This window comes from Hyperolius riggenbachi, chromosome 11 (assembly GCF_040937935.1).
Source record: "Hyperolius riggenbachi isolate aHypRig1 chromosome 11, aHypRig1.pri, whole genome shotgun sequence".
Taxonomy (NCBI): domain Eukaryota; kingdom Metazoa; phylum Chordata; class Amphibia; order Anura; family Hyperoliidae; genus Hyperolius; species Hyperolius riggenbachi.
In genome coordinates this window covers 169,028,065-169,050,291 of record NC_090656.1, presented here as the reverse complement: position 1 = coordinate 169,050,291, position 22,227 = coordinate 169,028,065, and the positions used below count along the sequence as shown (strand labels likewise).

Sequence of the window (22,227 nt, the reverse complement as noted above, 5' to 3'; positions counted from 1 at the left end):
CAATTATCTGCACTTGCTGTGTTGGTGGCATAATAACTGCACATGCTGAGATGGGGGGAGGGGGGGCATACTATCTGAACATACTAAGACATTAGTAGGTGCTGTCTGCAATACCTTGGTTCAATGTAATGTTTTTCTACATCATTTTATGTATACTCTGGCCCCCCAGCAGTCTGAAATATTTTGATCCGGCCCTTGACAAAAAAAGTTTGAGGACCCCTGCTTTATATCAAATGTGCCGCTAGCCCCATTTTTGGCGCTGCACCATGTCATTTAAATATTATGTGGGCTTGTCACTAGGGGCACCGCTGCCGGATCTGGTCCAGCAGGACCTCACCAGATGCGGAGCAAAGTGTCAGACAAAATTCTACACTTTGATCCATTCTAACACCATGCTGCACAACGTAGTTATGCAATTACCCTAGCCTGTGATGGGGTGGAGCTGCAGATTGCAAGTTGTCACCGGCCCCACCTCCTACCCCTGATGCTGTGTTGCCGCCTTGCTCTAGTGTGAGGAGTTAGAGACCCTCTGAATCCCTGCCGCTGCAACACTCACTAGATTGCCCTTTGCCCTTATCCCCCCTTTCCCCCCGCGCACACACTGGAAAAAAGAAAGGCGGGGGGGGGGGGGGGATTAGTTTCATGGGTGATCCAGAAACAGGATTGGAAAAGGTTAACACTGAGCATAGTAGTACAGGAGTTTACGAGTGCCATTGCGTTCATCAGGTCCCAGTGGGTTGAGTTTTCAGGATTATTGTTACCTTGCACATTTGATTTAGCCTGAATTGCTGGTTCAGCATTCCAGCACTGCCACTCGGTTTCGGAAAAATTCTCAAAACTTGGAGTGCAACATACCAGTTGCAGTACTGGTAGTGAAGCCTAGGGAGGTGGGGTAAAAACTAGACCACTGCCCATTTGTAATTGTGAAATTTAAAGGTTGATACAAAGCACAATTTAATCCACTAGCATTCTTTCTTTAACCACTTAAGGACCGAGGTGATAGAGATCTACGCCCTGTTTTGATGGGCTCCTGGCTGGCAGGGCGTAGATCTCTATCACCGGCGCCGCCGCTCCCCGCCGCGATCGCGCGCACCGAACCGGCTGCACTTAGCTGTCTTATGACAGCTAAGGCTTCCGGGTATCGGCAGGAGCCGTCACTGATTGGCTCCCTGCCGTGTGATCGCTGTGAGCCAATCACAGCGATCACCCTCCGAAAGGCAACATAGTTGCCGTTCCGCCTCCCTCTCCGCCTCCCTCTCCCTGTCACTGTGGATCTTGTGTGACAGGGAGAGACGCACAGCCTGCAGCCGTGACAGGCTGTGCGATTTTAGTGTCAAAAAATCCAGATCTCCCCCCCATGTATCCCTTGATCCCCTCCCAACCACCTATATATAGATATATATATATATCTATATATAGATCTATATATATATATATATAGATCTATATATATATATATAGATCTATATATATATATATATAGATCTATATATGTATATAGATCTATATATATATATATATATATATATATATATATATAGATCTATATATATTTTACTGGAAAGTGGAGCCCGCAACGACCGCAATACGCCGATCGGCGGCGGCTCGTTGCGGACTAGCTGGCCGGGGATCGCACGCTGGATGTGCCCACCCGCGACGTCAACCCTCCAGCCAATTAGCAGCGGCGGCGGGTTGTTAACCCCCGATCTGCCGCATGCAAAGCGGATAATACGCTTTGTAATGTATACAAAGCGTATTATACAGGCTGCCTCCTGCCCTGGTGGTCCCAGTGATTGAGGGACCACCAGGGCAGGTTGCCTAGTAAGTACCCAAGCACACTGATCCTGCCCCCTGATCACCCACTGCACCCATCAGACCCCCCCTGCCCACCCCTCAGACACCTGTTTGCACCCAATCACCCCCCTAATCACCCATTAATCACTCCCTGTCACTATCTCAACACTATTTTTTAGATTAGGTCCTAAACTGCCCCCTGGGGGCTCCTGAACACCCCCCCCCCCCACACCCTCAGATCCTCCCTAGACCCTCCCCCCTGTGTACTGTATACATCTATTCTTCCCTATAATCACCCACTGATCACCTGTCAATCACCCATCAATCACCCCCTGTCACCACCTGTCACTGCCACCCATCAGATCAGACCCTAACCTGCCTTTTGTGGGCACCTGATCACCCACCCACACCCTCAGATTGCGTGCAGACCCACCCTCAGATCACCTCCGAAAGTGCATTGTTTACATCTGTTCTCCCCTCTAATCATCCACTGATCACCCATCAATCACCCCGTCACCAACTGTCACTGCTACCCATCAGATCAGACACTAATCTGCCCCTTGCGGGCACCCAATCACCCGCCCACACCCTCAATTAGCCCCCCAGACCCCCTCTGATCAACTCGCCAGTGCATTGCTTGCATATATTCTCCTCTGTAATCACCTACTGATCACCTATCAACCACCCCGTCACCCCCTGTCACTGCTACCCATCAGATCAGGCCCTAATATGCCCCCTGCAGGCTTCTGATCACCCGGCCAAACCCTCACCCGCCCCACCGCAGTGACAGAAATTTTTTTTCTGATCACTGCTGGTACGACTTAATTGCCATGTCCAGGTCACGATTTGAGAACATTCCTGCACTTCAGTGCCAATACAACCTGTCATCTAAGAAGCCACCCTGCTTATGACCGGTTCCACAAAATTCGGCCCCTCATAGACCACCTGTCATCAAAATTTGCAGATGCTTATACCCCTGAACAGTCATTTTGAGGCATTAGGTTTCCAGACTACTCCTCGTGGTTTTGGGCCCCTAAAATGCCAGGGCAGTATAGGAACCCCACAAGTGACCCCATTTTAGAAAGAAGACACCCCAAGGTATTCTGTTAGGTGTATGACGAGTTCATAGAAGATTTTATTTTTTGTCAAAAGTTAGCGGAAATTGATTTGTATTGTTTTTTTTCACAAAGTGTCATTTTCCACTAACTTGTGACAAAAAATAAAATCTTCTATGAACTCACCATACACCTAACGGAATACCTTGGAGTGTCTTCTTTCTAAAATGGGGTCACTTGTGGGGTTTCTATACTGCCCTGGCATTTTAGGGGCCCTAAACCGTAAGGAGTAGTCTAGAAACCAAATGCCTCAAAATGACCTGTGAATAGAACGTTGGGCCCCTTAGCGCACCTAGGCTGCAAAAAAGTGTCACACATGTGATATCGCCGTACTCAGGAGAAGTAGTATAATGTGTTTTGGGGTGTATTTTTACACATACCCATGCTGGGTGGGAGAAATATCTCTGTAAAGGGACAATTGTGTGTAAAAAAAATCAAAACATTTTAATTTACAGAGATATTTCTCCCACCCAGCATGGGTATGTGTAAAAATACACCCCAAAACACATTATACTACTTCTCCTGAGTACGGCGATACCACATGTGTGACACTTTTTTGCAACCTAGGTGCGCTAAGAGGCCCAACGTCCTATGAGTACCTTTAGAATTTCACAGGTAATTTTGAGGCATTTGGTTTCTAGACTACTCCTCACGGTTTAGGGCCCCTAAAATGCCAGGGCATTATAGGAACCCCACAAGTGACCCCATTTTAGAAAGAAGACACCCCAAGGTATTCAATTAGGTGTATGTGGAATTCATAGAAGATTTTATTTTTTGTCACAAGTTAGTGGAAAATGACACTTTGTGAAAAAAACAATAAAAATCAATTTCCGCTAACTTGTGAAAAAAAAAATGAAATCTTCTATGAACTCCCCATACTACTAACAGAATACCTTGGGGTGTCTTCTTTCTAAAATGGGGTCACTTGTAGGGTTCCTATACTGTCCTGGCATTTTAGGGGCCCTAAACCGTGAGGAGTAGTCTAGAAAATAAATGCCTTAAAATGACCTGTGAAAATCCTAAAGGTACTCATAGGACTTTGGGCCCCTTAGCGCAGTTAGGGTGCAAAAAAGTGTCACACATGTGGTATCGCCGTACTCAGGAGAAGTAGAATAATGTGTTTTGGGGTGTATTTTTACACATACCCATGCTGGGTGGGAGAAATATCTCTGTAAATGGACAATTGTGTGTAAAAAAATCAAAAGAAATCTCATTTACAGAGATATTTCTCCCACCCATCATGGGTATGTGTAAAAATACACCCCAAAACACATTATACTATTTCTCCTGAGCAAGGCGATACCACATGTGTGACATTTCTTTTGCAGCCTAGGTGCGCTAAGGGGCCCAAAGTCCTATGAGCACCTTTAGGCTTTACAGGGGTGCTTACAATTTAGCACCCCCCAAAATGCCAGGACAGTAAACACACCCCACAAATGACCCCATTTTGGAAACTAGACACTTCAAGGTATTCAGAGAGGGGCATGGTGAGTCCGTGGCAGATTTCATTTTTTGTTGTCACCAGTTAGCAGAAATGGAAACTTTTTTTAATTTATTTTTTGTGTCACAAAGTGTCATTTTCCGCTAACTTGTGACAAAAGATAAAATCTTCTATGAACTCACCATGCCTCTTAGTGAATACTTTGGGGTGTCTTCTTTCCAAAATGGGGTCATTTGGGGGGTATTTATACTATCCTGGAATTCTAGCACCTCATGAAACCTGACAGGTGCTCAGAAATGAGAGAGATGCTTGAAAATGGGAAAATTCACTTTTTGCACCATAGTTTGTAAACGCTATAACTTTTACCCAAACCAATAAATATACACTGAATGGTTTTTTTTTAACCAAAAACATGTTTGTCCACATTTTTCGCGCTGCATGTATACAGAAATTTTACTTTATTTGAAAAATGTCAGCACAGAAAGTTAAAAAAATCATTTTTTTTGCCAAAATTCATGTCTTTTTTGATGAATATAATAAAAAGTAAAAATCGCTGCAGCAATCAAATAGCACCAAAAGAAAGCTGTATTAGTGACAAGAAAAGGAGGTAAAATTCATTTAGATGGTAGCTTGTATGACTGAGCAATAAACCATTAAAGCTGCAGTGGTCTGAATGGAAAAAAGGCTCTGGTCCTTAAGGGGTGAAAAGACTGCGGTCCTTAAGTGGTTAAAGTGATTTAATAGGTTAAGCATGGTAAAATGTGATCAATGTGATCAGTCTGATCAGGTGATAGATGTCTAGGGCTCTGATTTGCTGGGCTTGATCATGTGCTGCTAAAACAGAGAGTGATGACAGGAAATAGCTAATGCAGGGATGATGAAAGGAAATAAGCTCAGGCACAGAGGAGTAGCTATGGGGGAGCAAGGGGGGGAATATGTCCCCGGGCACCACACAGTGCAACCACCACACCTCCTCCAAGTGCATGATAGGCAGCTTGCTGGCCACCCTAAGTGCCCCGCTTCTTTCCCTCCTTCTGCAGAGGAGTGCAGCAATGTTAACAAAAGAAGACTAACCAGCTCCAACGTTCCGGCGATTATGTCATCTCTCCTCTGCAGCTGTTTCACGTGACACAAGACACAGCTGATAACAAGGCAAGGATGCTGGGCGCACTGCAGAGGAGAAATGACATCATCACTGGAACATTAGAGCCAGTGAGTCATCTGCTGTTACATTTGGTTCTATAAAATGGGCACATAAATGCAAATATCTACAATTTAAATGCTATGTCATTAGAGTCAGGGTCATTTTTAAGCATAGGCTTCCTAGTAACAGCCTAGGAGTCCTCCAAGTGGTGAGAGTTATGAATGCATCCCCTCGCTGTATAGCTGCTGCTGCAGAGTTATTAACTTTTTCCGGACTGCCACAGTATAAATCTACGTCGGGAGGGTGGCGCTGCAGTTCTGACCGGACGTAAACTCTACATCCCATTCACCGCACGCCCCCGCCCATTCCCGCCGCTCTCGCCGCTCTGCCCCCGCCGCAATGTGCTGCCCTGCTGCCTCTATGACGGCAGAGCACTGTGAGCCGGGCAGGAGCCGTTTTCATTGGCTCCTGGCCCTGTCATTCCTGTAAGCCAATCCCATTGGCTTACATTGAGTGACAGGGTCAGGAGCCAATGAAAGTGGCTCCTGATCGGCGCACAGCGCTCTGCCGTCATAGAGAATGCAGAGAGAGCAGCCTGCGGCGGGGACAGAGCGGCGTGACCGGCGGGAGCAACGGATTATTGTGGCGATTCGTCGGGATGCTGCGCTTTAGTGTACCAGCAGCCTCTGGTCCTTAAGAGGGCAGAGGCTGCTGGTACCGAAGTGGTTAATTTTCTAACAAACAGTTAAAGTAGTAAGTTAAAGTAGTGTACATACACTGGTTAGGTAAAATAGAAATTTCAAGAGGATATTTGCAGAAACTGTAGAAAGTGAATATGCCAACAAGGAAGCATGTCTCAAAAAAATGTCTGGCCACAGGCTAAACTGGAAAGGTTATTTTAAGTACTGGTACATTAAATTATGAAAGTCTTAGTATCAATTCACTATGTAGTATCATACTTTTTTAATGGAAGTGGAGGCACAACTTAAAGGGAACCTAAACTGAGAAGGATATGGATTTTTCCTTTTAAAATAATACCGGTTGCCTGACTCTCCTGCTGATCCTGTGTCTCTAATACTTTTAGCCACAGCCCCTCAACAAGCATGCAGATCAGGTGCTCTGACCGAAGCCAGACTGGATTAGCTGCATGCTTGTTTCAGGTGTGTTATTCAGGCACCACTGCAGCCAAAGAGATCAGCAGGACTGCCAAGCAACTGGTATTGTTTAAAAGGAAATATCCATATCCCTCTCAGTTTAGGTTCCCTTTAAGGAATCACAAAACAATACAATCATACTGACCTAGCTGAACGATTTTGACATTTGGGTGTTTTTGAGCCAGGTTCTTCAGTTCCTAAACAAAGAAAAAAATACATACATCTGTTTAAAGAGAATCTGTATTGTTAAAATCGCACAAAAGGAAGCATACCAGTGCGTTAGGGGACATCTCCTATTACCCTCTGACACAATTTCGCCGCTCCTCGCCGCATTAAAAGTGGTTAAAAACCGTTTTCAACGTTTGTTTATAAACAAACAAAATGGCCACCAAAACAGGAAGTAGGTTGATGTACAGTATGTCCACACATACATCCATACACAAGCAGGCTGTATACAGCCTTCCTTTTGAATCTCAAGAGATCATTTGTGTGTTTCTTTCCCCCTGTTCTCATGCACTGAAGTTTCAGGCTGCTTGTTTCTTCCTGAAAACAGCTTTGCCCTTGTCTGTAATTCTTCAGTATGTGAAAGCCCAGCCAGCTCAGAGGACGATTTATCCAGCTTGTAAAAGAGAAGAGAGAAGAGAGAAGCTGCTCTAATCCTAAATAACACACAGGCAGTGTGCATAGAGGGGCCTGGAAGGGGGAGTTCATAGCAGAACCACAACACTGAAGAACTTGGCAGCCTTCCAGACACAGGCCGACAAGTCTGACAGGGGAAAGATACATTGATTTATTACAGAGACTGTGATAGTAGAAAGTGCTGCAGTAAGCCAGAACACATTAGAATAGCTTTTTGAACTTGTAGGATGATAAAAAACAGGATGCAATTTTTGTTACGGAGTCTCTTTAAAATTGTTACATACAGGTAAAAAATGTACAAGACAATATACAGTACAATACAATAACATTTGTAAAATGCTTTTCTCCCTTAAGACTCAAAGGGCCTTAAATTATCCAATTCACTGTTCTCCTAGGTGATATTTTCACATCTTATCAATTAACTACTTTCCGACTGCTCCATGCCAATTGGCGTGAGCAGCGCGGCAGCACCAGGACCGCTCCACGCCGATTGGCATGAACAGCCGTTTATGGGGCTAGCAGGAGATCGCGTGCAGGCTGCGCGCGCATCTCCTGCTTGGAAGGCGGAGCTCAGCCTTCAGTCTCCGAGCGGTGTTCGATGCAGTGAATTCTGGGGGCCGGAGGCGTCCACATAAAATGGGCCTATATTAGTAGCTGTAATTAGCTATTACTGGTAATTTGGGTGCCTAAGGTGCTCGATAAAATAGCGGCTGTCGGGGTCTCCCGCCAGGGCCGGGCCGAGGCCAAGAGGGCGCAGTGTAGGAGGGGGCACACAACTCACTTACTATCATTCCCCTATTGTGTTTGAAGAAGAGAAAATTAAGAAGAGGGGATACATTGCAGTGACTGCAAGCCAAATAACTTGAGATTAAGGTGTTGGAGTGGTTGGGGGCCCTGTGGCGCCTCTTAGTTTGATAGCAATCAGAGTGTGACGGCTGGGGTGGGAGGGATGGAGGGGCGCATTTTGGTGTCTCAGCCTTGGGTACTTAAGGACCTTGTCCCAGCTCTGCCTCCCGCTATGCAAATTGCAGCTACAAATAGAAGGTGCAAATGCTAGTAACGCCTGCCTATGGCCAGGGGCGCCTCTAGCCTTCTTGTCACTCCAGGCAAGAAATCCTGTTTCGCCCCCCCCCCCCCCCATAAAAAATAAAACAAAAATCATATACATTATAGAACACTTCACACATGATATAAGCCATCAGAGAGGGATAACTATGAAATGGGGCCCTAGGCAAGGTAACACTTTGCCCTCCACTGATGGTCACCTGGCTTATTTAGTTAGATTTGGTGGGGGCTAGCAACCACCAGGCCCCTAAACTCTCTCTAGACCCTAGGCAGTTGCCTAAGTTTGCCTTGTGGATGATCAGCATTGTATGCCATACAGCACATGCTGCCAGTATGCACCTCAAATAAATACAGCATCCACACTACAAGTTCCAATGGCATTCACATTGCAAGATTGGATTATCAAGCAAGACATTCTTACTTTCAAAATAATTTTTCACAAACATTATGAGATATGCAAATATGTTATCACCTGTTAGGGTAGGACTAGAGTGGGTATATCATGACATTGAAGTGCTGATATGGTAAGGTCGTTTAAGGCCCAGTGCACACCGAGCGGTTTTAGCAGCGATCCGCCAACCGCATTTGTCTGTGAAAACGCTTGGCTAATGTATTTCCATGGGATGGTGCACACCAGTGGTTTGAGGTTTTTAGCAAACCGCAAACGTGCCTCCTGCTGCACATTTGCGGTTTGCAGAAGCGATTCTGCCTCAATGTAAAGTATAGGAAAAATGCAAACCGCTCTGAAAACCGCTAGATCAGAGCAGTTTTCCAGGCGTATTTGTTACAGAAGCTGTTCAGTAACAGCTTTTACTGTAACAATATTTGTAATCTGCTTCACAAAAACGCTCGGCATGTTTTGAAAATGGCTCTAAACATGCCTAGAATCGCTCTGAAATCTGCTCCAAAACCGCTAGCGTTTTGAGGATCTGCTAGCGGTTTTGGTGTGCACTGGGCCTAACAGTTTGATTCATAATCCATTCTGGAGATAAGCACAGTGTGTTTGTAGTGTAAGTGATACAAGAGAAGAGAAGTAGAATGGAGGGAGGAAGGGTAGTGGAGGGTCAGAATTGATGACATGGATGAGCAGATATCTATGAGTAGAATAGAGGCTCAGTGGGTACCACTACTGCATTTTAGTGCTGAGTCCTAGGCTTGAACATTGGCCAGGGCAAAATCTGCATGGAGTTTCTGTCTTCAGACACTTCAGACATTTCCTGCATCCTAAAAAACATACTAATAAGTCAACTGGTTTACCCCAAAACAATCCTATATTAAAAATATTAGACTATAACTGTGGTAGGGATTAGACTGTGAGCTCCTCTGAGGACAGTCAGTGACATGACTATGTACTCTGTAAAGTGCTTCAGGAGATGTCAGTGCTATATAAATAAACAATAATAATATGGTAGGACATTATACTATGACTATGGTAGGGTTAGATTGTGAGCTCCTCTGAGGACAGTCATTGACATCACTATGTACTCTCTACAGTGCTGCAGAAGATGTCAGTGCTATATAAATACATAATAATAATATGGTAGGACATTAGACTATGACTATGGTAGGATTAGATTGTGAGCGCCTCTGGGGACAGTCAGTGACATGACTATGTACTCTGTAAAGTGCTGCAGAAGATGTCAGTGCTATATAAATACATAATAATAATATGGTAGGACATTAGACTATGACTATGGTAGGATTAGATTGTGAGCTCCTCTGAGGACAGTCAGTGACATGACTATGTACTCTGTAAAGTACTGTAGAAGATGTCAGTGCTATATAAAGTACTGCAGAAGATGTTAGTGCTATATAAATACATGATAATAATATGGTCGGACATTACAGTTTGACTATGGTAGGGATGAAATTGTAAGCTCCAGTGAGCAGTCAGTGACATGACTATGTACTCTGTAAAGTGCTGAAGATGTCAGTGCTACATAAATACACAATAATAGTTCCAAATGCTACTGGCTCCCCTGAAGAGTGCTCATACTAGTGTACATAGTTGTGCACATTGTTCCCCAAGTAGCAGTTGTTTGGTCAGAGAGACAGTGGGAGAGGGAGCATGAGCAGAGGGTGAGGGCAAGGCAAGCAAAGTTAAGCTCCACACTCACCACAGTGACTGCAACAACACAGGAAGATGGATCCAGCGAGGTGTCCCTCATGACAAGCGTCCAGCGATTCATCTTCCTGCCAGCGGGTATGTGAGATGTCACGTGACATTACAGGACGGGCGCAAACAAGAAGTCAAGCGACCTCAGTACTTTACTTGATCCTCAGTGACGGTCACTTTTCACCACACAACGCTAAGCGATGTCACGACATCGTGTAAATGACTACTTGTCGCTCAAAAAAAAAAATTGATGAACATCGGGAAAATCGTTGGAAACATCGTGAGGTGGTACATAGCATTAGAGAGAGGGCAAACAGACAGCATTAATGGAAATACATTATTATGCCATCTTCAATTATAAGTAGTGACGGATGTAATTACACACATTGCTTACATGTCCATTATCATTGTTTGAGCTTTAGATGCTGCTCTCCTATTCACTCACGCACAATGAAAGACAAAACCTGCAACCCCCACTGTGTCCATTACACACTTCAAACACTGTCCTGTTGAATTCAGGGAGAAGTGCAGGCTGTGTAGGGGAGAGGATCAGATGATCCATAGCTAGTCATGGCGATCCTCCTGACATCTAGACATGCAGACATTCTAGCAGAGCACACAGCTGTCTGCAGAGTTTACTGTTTGTTTGTTTGTCCCACTCCCTCTGCAGACTCAGTAACATTTGGGGGTAGGGCGCTGTCGCTGTCTCCTCTGTGGAGAGGCAGAGAACAGCTATAAGCCAGAGACACCTTTTTAGGGAGTATCTATAATTCTGAACTCTGAATGATTCCTTAGTGACTTAGCAGAAGGCTATTTGTGAAAAGAGCAGAGTAACCAAGCAGCTCAGGGTGACCCAAGCTACTAGGAATATATAGGGGGATAAAAGGAACCAAATGCCCTCCTACTAAAAAAGCAAAGCTTGGTGTAATTTGCCTTCTTAAAACAGAAGGAAATCTTTTTCTCTCCAGTCCCTTACAACGGTCTTTCAGGACAGGAATTTTTATTTCCCCTTGGACTGACAGTAATTTATTGCGCCTTCCCCATCAAAGCCGCTCCGAGCCGCTGCCTGGGTGGTCAGTAGGTAAAGGCGCCCCTGCCTATGGCGACACCTATATTATCAGCGGAAGGGAGGCGGGTATTTAAAATTTCGCTTCGGAGGGGTTTTTTGTGGGGAAAGTGGTGGGGGAGGGGTTTGGTTAAGGCATCAGTAGAGGGGGGGGGGGGTTAGGTTTGGGAATCAGTAGAGGGAGGGCTCAGTGTGAGAATAAGTTAAGGTTAGGCTATAGTAAAATATCGGTAAAAATTACTGATATTTTACTGTTGGAAAAACCCTCTGATCCATGGTACAATATACTACTTGCGGAAATTCCCGGTTCCCATATTCTTTAGGGACTCATTTTCAATGTATGTGCTGAGATGATGAAGTGACCCATCTACACATTAACAGACACCAGACTAGAAGCCCCATTGTGTCCATAAATAAAACTATTTTGATTATACAGTCTTATAAAATCTATGTAGTAGAAGATGTGCGCTGACACTGCGGAAATCCTCCACAAGCGTCTGAATAACAGAACCCAGCTTCGGTGCAATGCACCTGTAGAGGGGAATTCCCACCAGCAGATGGAGCTGTAGAGTGCAGAGGAATAAACCCTCTGCACTGCCACATATGCCAGTTGGAATTGTACGAGGGGAAGCAATACAAGGCAAGATAGCCCCTAGTGAGAGAGAGTGAGCACAGAGACAGAATGTATGTATGTCCACCAATCTAGTCGCCACCTGGTGAACACACAACAGCGAAGACCAAGTGGGAAGCAATTGCAAGTATGGCGATTGCTAATAGCGACACAAGACTGAGTAAAGACAGAACATAGGTGTAGTAAGAAAGACACAGCAAACAACAATAATAAGAACACCAAGGAAAATAACAAACTCACTAGCTGAACGCAGTTGCCGCACGAGAAGCGCAACAGCAACAAAACACGTTAATGGCACTGTCTCCGCACGGGAAGCGCAACAGAGACAAAAAGCGCCAACCCTGACTAACAAATGAACACAGAAAACACAAACAAACATAACAGAAACGCTTGCGAATCGGTTGCCTACCTCAGGCAACAGCAAGCGTTTGCTCCAGACCGACAGATAAACAAACAACAGGAACAGGTCAGATAGGATCCACTACTCTTCCACAAGAGCGAGTGCGATCCGTACACGGGAACAGGACTGAAAGGATCCACTGCTCTTCCGCAGGAGCGAGTGCGATCCGCACAACAAGACAGACAGAAGGAGTAGCCAGTAGCAACCGCAGCTCTGGTGGAGAGATCCACCGCCTCTAACGCTAGGGCGAATGCAATCCAAACAGACAGAGCGATTTCCTGTCAGCCGCCACAGAAGGAATGCTAGTGCCAGGGGTCGAGTCCTGCGTGAACGCGGGTGGACGACATCCACTTACTTTTTTTGGAGAGTGGACATCATCCACCCTTGCATATGTGGAGGGGAGCAGCGCAGTGGAGAGGAGCATTGTGCAGAGCAGTGGGGAAGGGCAGACGTCTCCCCCCCCTTCCCTCACCTTGGGGCTCCTCTTCCTGGCTCTCCCCTCCAGAACATTTGCAGCGGTGGCTGGCAGCGGGCATCAGTGGGCGGGACTTACCTCCTCCTCGTTCCAGCGAGTTAAAGCTGTGCTCTGGTATTCACTAGACCAGACTAGCGGCACGCACAGCTTCCACTTGCCAAAACGAGGAGGAGGCAAGTCCCGCCCACTGATGCCCGCTGCCAGCCACCGCCGCTGCAAATGTTCTGGAGGGGAGAGCCAGGAAGAGGAGCCCCAAGGTGAGGGAAGGGGGGGGGGGAGACGTCCGCCCTTCCCCACTGCTCTGCTCCCCTCCAGCTGGGGGGACACCTGGCTACCGATTCTGGGGACGCCTATAGACTGGCTATACTGGGGACACCTATACACCTGGCTACATATACTGGGGACACCTATGCACCTGGCTATACTGGGGCCACTATACACCTGGCTACATATACTGGCGCAAACATTTTTAGGGTGAGTCCACTCACCTCTTTTTCCAGGACTAGACCCCTGGCTAGTGCACTCCCAAGGATAACTACTCTAAGATAGCAATAATAGCCAACAATGAGCAGAGGGCTGAGACTCCAGGCAAGTTAGCAGGAACAAACCATCATGACCAGCAGGGAATTCTGGGAGGAAATGGTATTTATACTGCAAGCCATCAAAGGAAACAGCTAAGCAATTTGCATGATAAGTGGATGCAAATTCCTCACCAGAACAGCAACTCTGAAACTTGCAGAGTGAAGACAGGTCTCTTTTCCAGGGAACTGCAGCACTCAGACCTAAAAAATGGTCAAAAAGCTGTCTGCCTGTGCAGACAGCAGAGCAGATCATTACAGTACACCCCCCCCCCCCCCCCTCTAGGGACGGCTTCCAGACGTCCCTCAAAACTGATATTTCCAGCAAAACAATCTGACTGAACACTCATGAAGGTCGGGGCAGCCCGACAAGGCCCAATTCCAGAATCAATCCTCCCGAAACCGAACTCATCAGTAGCAGGAACCACCGAAACATGCCCATCAGTACTACAAGCCTCAGCGTAACACCCATCAGAACTGTGAGTGCCAGAGAAGGACCCATCGAAACTCTCTGAGCAATACCCACCACCTTCCAGGGACCGTCCAAAAATACCAAACCTCCCACAATACCTATTCGAAGTGTCCCTATCAACACAAAAGCCACTGTTGATCCCATCCAGGGTACCAAGAAAAATTTCTCCCAGAATCTCCCAGAACACTTTGAAGCTCCGCAGAGATCCCAAGAGGCCAGAATGCTCATTAGGCTCACATGGAGAACTATCAAGAACCCCTATGGAACCCATGACAATTCCGGATTCAAGATTACCAGGACAACCATCAAAATCAGGGCTTTCAGGGACCACTTCTGGGCATGCAGGCAGGCAGGCAATATCAGAACATGTCTCCACCGAGGAAGCATCTGAGCATGCTGGTAACAGAGACACACTTGTGCATTCTGGCTCACAGAGCGCATCGGGGTACACTAGTACAAGAGAAACTTCAGGACATGTCAAGGAACTGCAAACCTCAGAGCCAGTCACAACAAGACCAAAACCAGGACCGGGCAGAGAAACATCACGAGTAGTGGTCTTTCAAAAGAAGACTTGGACTCAGACTTAGTAGTTTCTGTGACTGTAATAGCATCCAACCAGAACTCATCATTGACTACGCATGACTGAAGCTCCACAAGAGCTGCAAAAGTAGTCAGCATAACAGCAATGCCTACTGAAGTGGGCAATACCTCAGACGGTGTGGGGCAGGAGGCATCTCCTACAAGTTCTGCACCCTTTGGGAAAAACTCGGAAACCTCCAGCACATCAAACAAAACCTCAGGAGCATCATTTCCCAAGTTTTCTGACAAAGGGCCGAATATCAAATACATTCTGCGGACAGGGCAGATGTCCCAGGGATGTTTTTACCATACGCTGGGACTGAATTTCATCTTCATGAACAGGATGCACAGGAATATCTAGTGAAACCAACACTGACTCCCTGAGTCTAGTTTCACTGCAGGCAGAATCCTTCATAGCAGTCAAACCAGACTGCAATGCTGGAATGACAGAAAAACAGATGAGACTAGTTGTAATACCTAGACAAGCCTCTGGGCTCTCTGCAGGAGATTTTATGCAAGGTAACATTGACTCATCCAAAGTACAGGGTGGGAAGTCAGTACTTTCTTCAGAGCAAGAAAGGGACTCACAAACGTCAATGCGAGTGGACATCATAGATTCATTCATGGTACAGGGTAGGCTCACAGAAATATTCTCTGGACAAAGCAAAGATCCCTCAGTATCAGATTCGCACAACCAAAGCGCTGTCTCACCCTTAGACTCGGCTAACAATGTCGAATCCGAGGAGTCAAAACGCAAAATTTGCGCATTGTTTTTTGTTGTGAAGCTGAAGCTTCTAAAGTGCAAGCTTCCGCAATCTGAGGACCAACCTGTAAGGTGTTCAGGACAGAAATATTGGAACAATTTTCATCTGGCAACGAGCTTTCAACGGAGTGTACAGAGTGAGACATAGATTTATTTGCAGAAGAAGTTGTGACAACAACATGAGGAATTTTATTGGTCATATTAACATTACTCTTGAGGCTGCAAAGTTTAGGAATTTTCCCCATAGCAGGATCATAGATGGAAGATCTTAAAGAATTACTGGGAGAAAAGGGTCTGTTTTTAAATGACAAGTGATCCCACACATCTTTGACAAAACTGACACATTCATGTTGATCATAATCTGCAGGAACGCCTGAGAAACAGGCATTAGATCGCACAGATTCAAACTCCACACAAGCAGGCGAGAATCTTTCAGAATTCACACAGGTGTCAACAACAGTAGTACACCCACTCATTTCAGATTGCACAGTGTCTAAACTCACTTGCTTTACCCCAGAAAGGCAGGAACAATCATCTGATAACGGTGTCTCTTTATTGGAGTCAATTGGTTGGTGTGTGTGGTGGTGCATCCAAAATCGTCTGCCACACACGAATCACCGGATCCACAAAACATTCGTCACACTCATCAGATTCAATCAAAGTGTACACAGAATTAACACAAGCATTAAGAATCTCTTCGCTTTCTGCGATGTAAAAATCGCAAAACGCCTTCCAATCAATCTCAAACTCCTCAATCAAAGCCCCAATCTCCCACGGAGCAAATGGAGGCTCAAACAACCCTGTATCAAGGTAACACTCATACGGGTTGGAATCAGGAACATGCATAGATTTTCTTACTCCTTTAACCCTCCTGGCGGTTTGCAAAAAAATCGCCAGGGGGCAGCAAATCTTTTTTTTAAAATTTTTTTTTATTTTTTTCATGTAGCGAGACAAAGTCTCGCTACATGATAGCCGCTGCTCAGCGGCATCCCCCCAGCCCCTCCGATCGCCGGCGGCGATCGGAGATCCGGAGATCCCGTTCAAAGAACGGGATCTCCTGGAGGGCTTCCCCCGTCGCCATGGCGACGGGCGGGATGACGTCACCGACGTCATCGACGTCGTGACGTCAGAGGGGACTCCGATCTGCCCCATAGCGCTGCCTGGCACTGATTGGCCAGGCAGCGCACGGGGTCTGGGGGGGGGGCGGCCGCGGCGAGAGGAATTGCGGCGGATCGGCGGGTAGCGGTGGCGATTGGGCACTGCACGCAGCTAGCAAAGTGCTAGCTGCGTGCAGCAAAAAAAAAATTATGCAAATCGGCCCAGCGGGGCCTGAGCGGTGCCTTCCGGCGGCATAGCCCGAACTCAGTTCGGGCTTACCGCCAGGAAGGTTAATATACTGAATAATTCTGCCTATCACCGGATCCACATATGATTTTGCTTGGGGCAACAAAACCTGAGACTGGGAAGTCTCTCTGGATTTATCACATTCAGTTGCTTTAGATACAGGGACATTAAACGGATTGTCACACTGAATGGTTTTGCATGGAAGGGATAGAACAGCTGACTGATTAGCAGGTACACACATCAAGAACAGATGGCAAACAAGGCAGTTTAAACCAATGGGAAAAAATCAATGTAAGAAACTGATAAGGATTATCATTCCAGGAATGATTTTTCAAAACTTAATAAGCCCACGAAAACAGATCCCCCTGCAATAGAACACAAGCCAATTGGAGAGCCCTTGTGGACGGATCAGTAATTTGAAAGGTAGGTGTAATGATCCGCTCAGCTGGCTGCACAGGCAGCCAGCTGTTTGACCATTCCTTGTGTCTGAGGGATGCAGGTCTCTGGATAAGAGACCTGGCTTTGTCTTGCAAGTTCCAGACCTGCTCTGCTGCTAAGGGATTTGCATACATTGGTTATGCAAATCATCTAGCTGCTGGCAGTATAAAGGTTGGGATCACCCACAGTCCTTGGCTGGTCATAAGGGTTTGTCCTGTGAAAACACTCCTGGAGTGTCAGCCATGCTTATTGTTTAAAGATTAGCTTAGAGTAATTCTGGGGACTGCACTAGGCATCCTTGCTAGAGCAGTCAGGATTGTATTATTTGTATTGCCTGTTCTGTCTGTCTGTAGGGGTGCTAACCAGAGCAGCGGTTGTTACTGGTAGGCCCTTCTGTTCATCTGTCTGTCGTGCTTGGATCGCACTAGCCTCTAGCGGTAGCGGCTGTGGATCCTTCTGATCTACAACTCTCTTGCTGTACTTGGATCGCACTTGCTCTGGCGGAAAGAGCAGTGGATCCAGCTCGCTCTGTTTCTATACTTGGATCGCACTCGCTCTGGTGGTAAGAGCAGTGGATCCTGCTAATTCTGTTTCATGTTTGTGTGGTGGGGGTTAGTTAGGCGTGCTTGTCTCTGTTGTGCTTAACACGCGGAGACCGCGCTGTAAACGCCGTCGCTGTTGCGAATGAGTGCGGTGTTCGCATTTAGTTAGCGTTTGTTGTTTTCCTTATCTTCTCATTGTATGATTTGCTGTGCCTTTGCTCCTCCCATGCCCTGTCTTGTTTAAGCCTTGTGTCACCTCTGGCAATCGCCTCTCTCGCGATTGCATTCCTACTTTGTTTCTGCTGTTGTGTGTGCACCGTCGCGGGTTGGCGACTAGATTGGTGCACATACATACATTCTGTCCCTGTGCTCATTCTCATTCGCAATCGCTTCCCTTGCGATTGCGTTCTCACTTGGTTTCCTCTGTTGTGTGTTCACCGTCGCAGGTTGGCGGCTAGATTGGTGGACATACATACATTCCTCATCTGTGCTTATTCGGTCTTGTGTCGCTGTTAGCAATCGCCATCTCTGGCGATTGCCTTCTCACCTGATCTTCATGGTTGTGTGTTCATCGTCGCAGGGTGGTGACTAGATTGGTGGACACACATACCCTCTGTCACTTTGATTTCTCTCTTTCAGGGCTATCTTGCCCTGCGTTTCTTCCCTTCGTACTATTCCTGTCTGGCGTCTGTGGCAGGGCAGAGGAGCTGTTCCTCTGCACTCCACAGCTCCATCTACCAACAGGAATTTCCCTCTACAGGTGCCTTGCACCTTTTGCTGGGTTCTCTCAAATTATACGCTTGTGGAGGATTTCCGCAGTGTCAGTGCACGTCCAGTGCGCTGACCACGGAGAGAATTCCACAATCGTTACAGTAGGATTCAGAAAGAATCTTACACCTTCAGACAGGAAGTCCTCTTTGGTTTCAGAGTCTAGTTTTTTTAAACCTCTTAAAGGTATAAGAACCATAATCGACAAGATCGTACAAATCGAAAATTCCCTCTACACTGGGAATTTCGGTTTGGCTGGTCATACTGTAACGTTGAGGAATTATCTCCGTGGTCAGCGCACAAGATGTGCGCTGACACTGCGGAAATCCTCCACAAGCGTCTGAATAACAGAACCCAGCTTTGGTGCAATGCACCTGTAGAGGGGAATTCCCACCAGCAGATGGAGCTGTAGAGTGCAGAGGAATAAACCCTCTGCATTGCCACTTTTGCCAGATAGGAATTGTACGAGGGGAAGCAATACAAGGCAAGCTAGCCCCTAGTGAGAGAGAGTGAGCACAGAGACAGAATGTATGTATGTCCACCAATCTAGTCGCCACCTGGCGACGGTGAACACACAACAGCGAAGACCAAGTGGGAAGCAATCGCAAGAATGTCGATTGCTAATAGCGACACAAGACTGAGTAAAGACAGAGCATAGGTGTAGTAAGAAAGACACAGCAAACAACAATAATAAGAACGCCAAGGAAAATAACAAACGCACTAGCTAAACGCGGTCGCCGTACGAGAAGTGCAACAGCGACAAAACACGTTAATGGCGCGGTCTCCACACGAGGAGCGCAACAGAGACAAAACGCGCCAACCCTGACTAACAAATGAACACAGAAAACACAAACAAACATATAACAGAAACGCTTGCGAATCGATTGCCTACCTCAGGCAACAGCAAGCGTTTGCTCCAGACCGACAGATAAACAGACAACAGGAACAGGTCAGATAGGATCCACTACTCTTCCGCAAGAGCGAGTGCGATTCGTACACGGGAACAGGACTGAAAGGATCCACTGCTCTTCCGCAAGAGCGAGTGCGATCCGCACAACAAGACAGACAGAAGGAGTAGCCAGTAGCAACCGCAGCTCTGGCTACACTCCTAGACAGAATACAGAGAGATCCACCGCCTCTAACGCTAATGCAATCCAAACAGACAGAGCGATTTCCTGTCAGCCGCCGCTGGCGACAGAACAATCGCAACAGAAAGACAGAACAAGGCAAAACAGATAATAACGACCTCACTAAGCTAGATGGAATGCTAGTGCACTCCCAAGGATAACTACTCTAAGATAGCAATAATAGCCAACAATGAGCAGAGGGCTAAGACTCCAGGCAAGTTAGCAGGAACAAACCATCATGACCAGCAAGGAATTCTGGGAGGAAATGGTATTTATACTGCAAGCCATCAAAGGAAGCAGCTAAGCAATTTGCATGATAAGTGGATGCAAATTCCTTACCAGAACAGCAACTCTGAAACTTGCAGAGTGAAGACAGGTCTCTTTTTCAGGGACCTGCAGCACTCTGCAGACAGCAGAGCAGATCATTACACGTATCACTTTGATCTGATACTTTGGGTAGTCTCTCATATTACATACTGTACAAGCAGTACGTTTGTACAATCAAGATTGTATCGTTAATGGACACCTTAGCACTGGAACGCAACAGTGTAGTTAGGGAAGTTAGAAAGTGAACATTAGCTTTAAAGAGACCTGAGATGAAGAAAGGGGCTGTTTTATTACTTACTTGGGGCTTCCTCATGCCCCATAAGCGTGAATGCATCCCTCACTGTCTTCCCGCAGTCCTCAAGGAATCCTCCATTCAGCCGCAATCAACCCCCGGTACTCGGCTCAGTCGGGCTCAGTCTGACTGAAGGACATCAGTCGGGGTCTTCTGCGCTTGCACAGAAGGTCAGCGCATGCGCAGAAGGCCCCCTGCTGATGTCACTGAGCCGAATACCAGAGAAGATTGCGGCTTAATAGAGGCATGCGGGGGGACTGCAAGGGACGCATTAATGCTTATGGGCCTGGGGGAAGCCCCGGGTAAGTAAAAAAAACAGCCCCTTTCTTCATCTCTGGGTCTCTTTAAAAATATAGTTTAAAGGGCAATTATTGTTAACCCATAACATTCTGTAACCTGTCCTTGTGCCGCATGCACATTGCAATGGATTCAATGTGAACTTACCCTAAAACTAAAGAAGATTTTAAAGATTCATCTTATTCACATCTGCTAACAATAGAAGTATTTAAGGGCTAAATGCCATTTTATGGACATTTCCAAAAAACCTGAAACAGAACAGTTATCATCTATGGATTTTAAAGCAAACCTGAAGCAAAAATAAACTTATGAGATAATGAATAATATGTGTAATACAGCTACAAAAAAGAACATTAGTAGCAAAGAAAATAGTCTCATATTGTTTTTCGGTACAGGAAGAGTTAACAAACTTCAGTTGTTATCTATGCAAATGAGCTTCTCTAAACTCTGGACCCAATTTGGGTCAAAGGCAGTTCTGTATTCTGAAGCACAAATACATCAAAGAGACAGTGAGAGACAGCTTAGATAAGGTTTTACTGCAGGGAAGTTCAAAGGGTCGCTCTGATTTGTTGTATTATTTATTTGTTTAAATTAGAGTGTGGTTTGTAAACTGCAAATATGACAGAATGATGCAATGTTATATGAAAAAAGCTATATAACTGAAAATTAAAATATAAGACTTTTATTTGCTAATAATGTTCTATTCCTTATCCGTACTAGACAAACAATTATATCATACGTTTGTTTTTTTTTTTCGCTTCAGTGTCACTTTAAAATATGCAATTTAATATTGACTTTGCTATTTTCACAAAGAAATACAACTTGTGTTAAAGTACAATATCTGAAAAGTAGTTCCGCATTATCAATTATTGATAGAAAAGTCAGTTCACAAAGGTTATTGTGCAAAGCAGATAAATATCATGTCTCCCAGTTCCTTACTGCTTACATAGTTAGAATACCTGCCTTTGACCAAATGAGATTGGGCTCACCCAATCTCAGAAACTAGAGTGGAAGCAACCATCTTGCACAATAATGTATTATCCAGTTCCATTTAAAAGCACCACAGTACCATTTTCCTAAAATGTACAGCTTCTTCATTAGTTTGCCTTATACACCTTATCCCTATATACACCTAAACTATATGCTAAAAATCATCCTTATTTTCTGGAGTCAGAGTTAAAATTAACAACCTCCAGCAGCCTCGAGAACGTGATACGAAACACTCTTAAGGCTCCCAGCAGAAAATGAAAGTAAAAGTAATAAAAATAAAACCCTTTCAGGCATAAAAAACAGATTGTTTTTGAGCTTATAGGAGTGTGATAGAGGCACTTGGTGTGTCGACACATGATTGATTGGCTCTGATTTGACCTGATGAAGTAGCCATGTGGTCTCACGAGACACATTGTCTGAGCTACAATAAACTCTTTTAAAATACAGATACATTCTGTGGAGGTAACCTCCATCACTTTGCTACTGGTAAACTTTTTTTTAACCCTTTTAACAATGTTTGGCCCTACAATGTAGTTAATTACGGTATATTAGTGTGGTTAGTCTATTGTAGGCTTTCTCAACCAGGGTTCCTTGAGTACTCTGAAGGGGTTCCTTGGCATCGTGGGTGAAGTATAATAGGGCACAGTTTAATAGAGGGTACTCTAAAAAG

General features: G+C 45.6%; 1 protein-coding gene across 1 annotated transcript in view; it reads right to left on the bottom strand.

The window, feature by feature from the left end:
• LOC137538026 (C-signal-like) overlaps positions 1–22,227 on the bottom strand; it is a 41,979-nt gene that overhangs the window by 14,801 nt on the left and 4,951 nt on the right. The window contains exon 2 of the mRNA XM_068259958.1: positions 6,794–6,845. Coding sequence (XP_068116059.1) covers positions 6,794–6,845 — 52 coding nt within the window. The remainder of the gene's footprint in view (positions 1–6,793; positions 6,846–22,227) is intronic.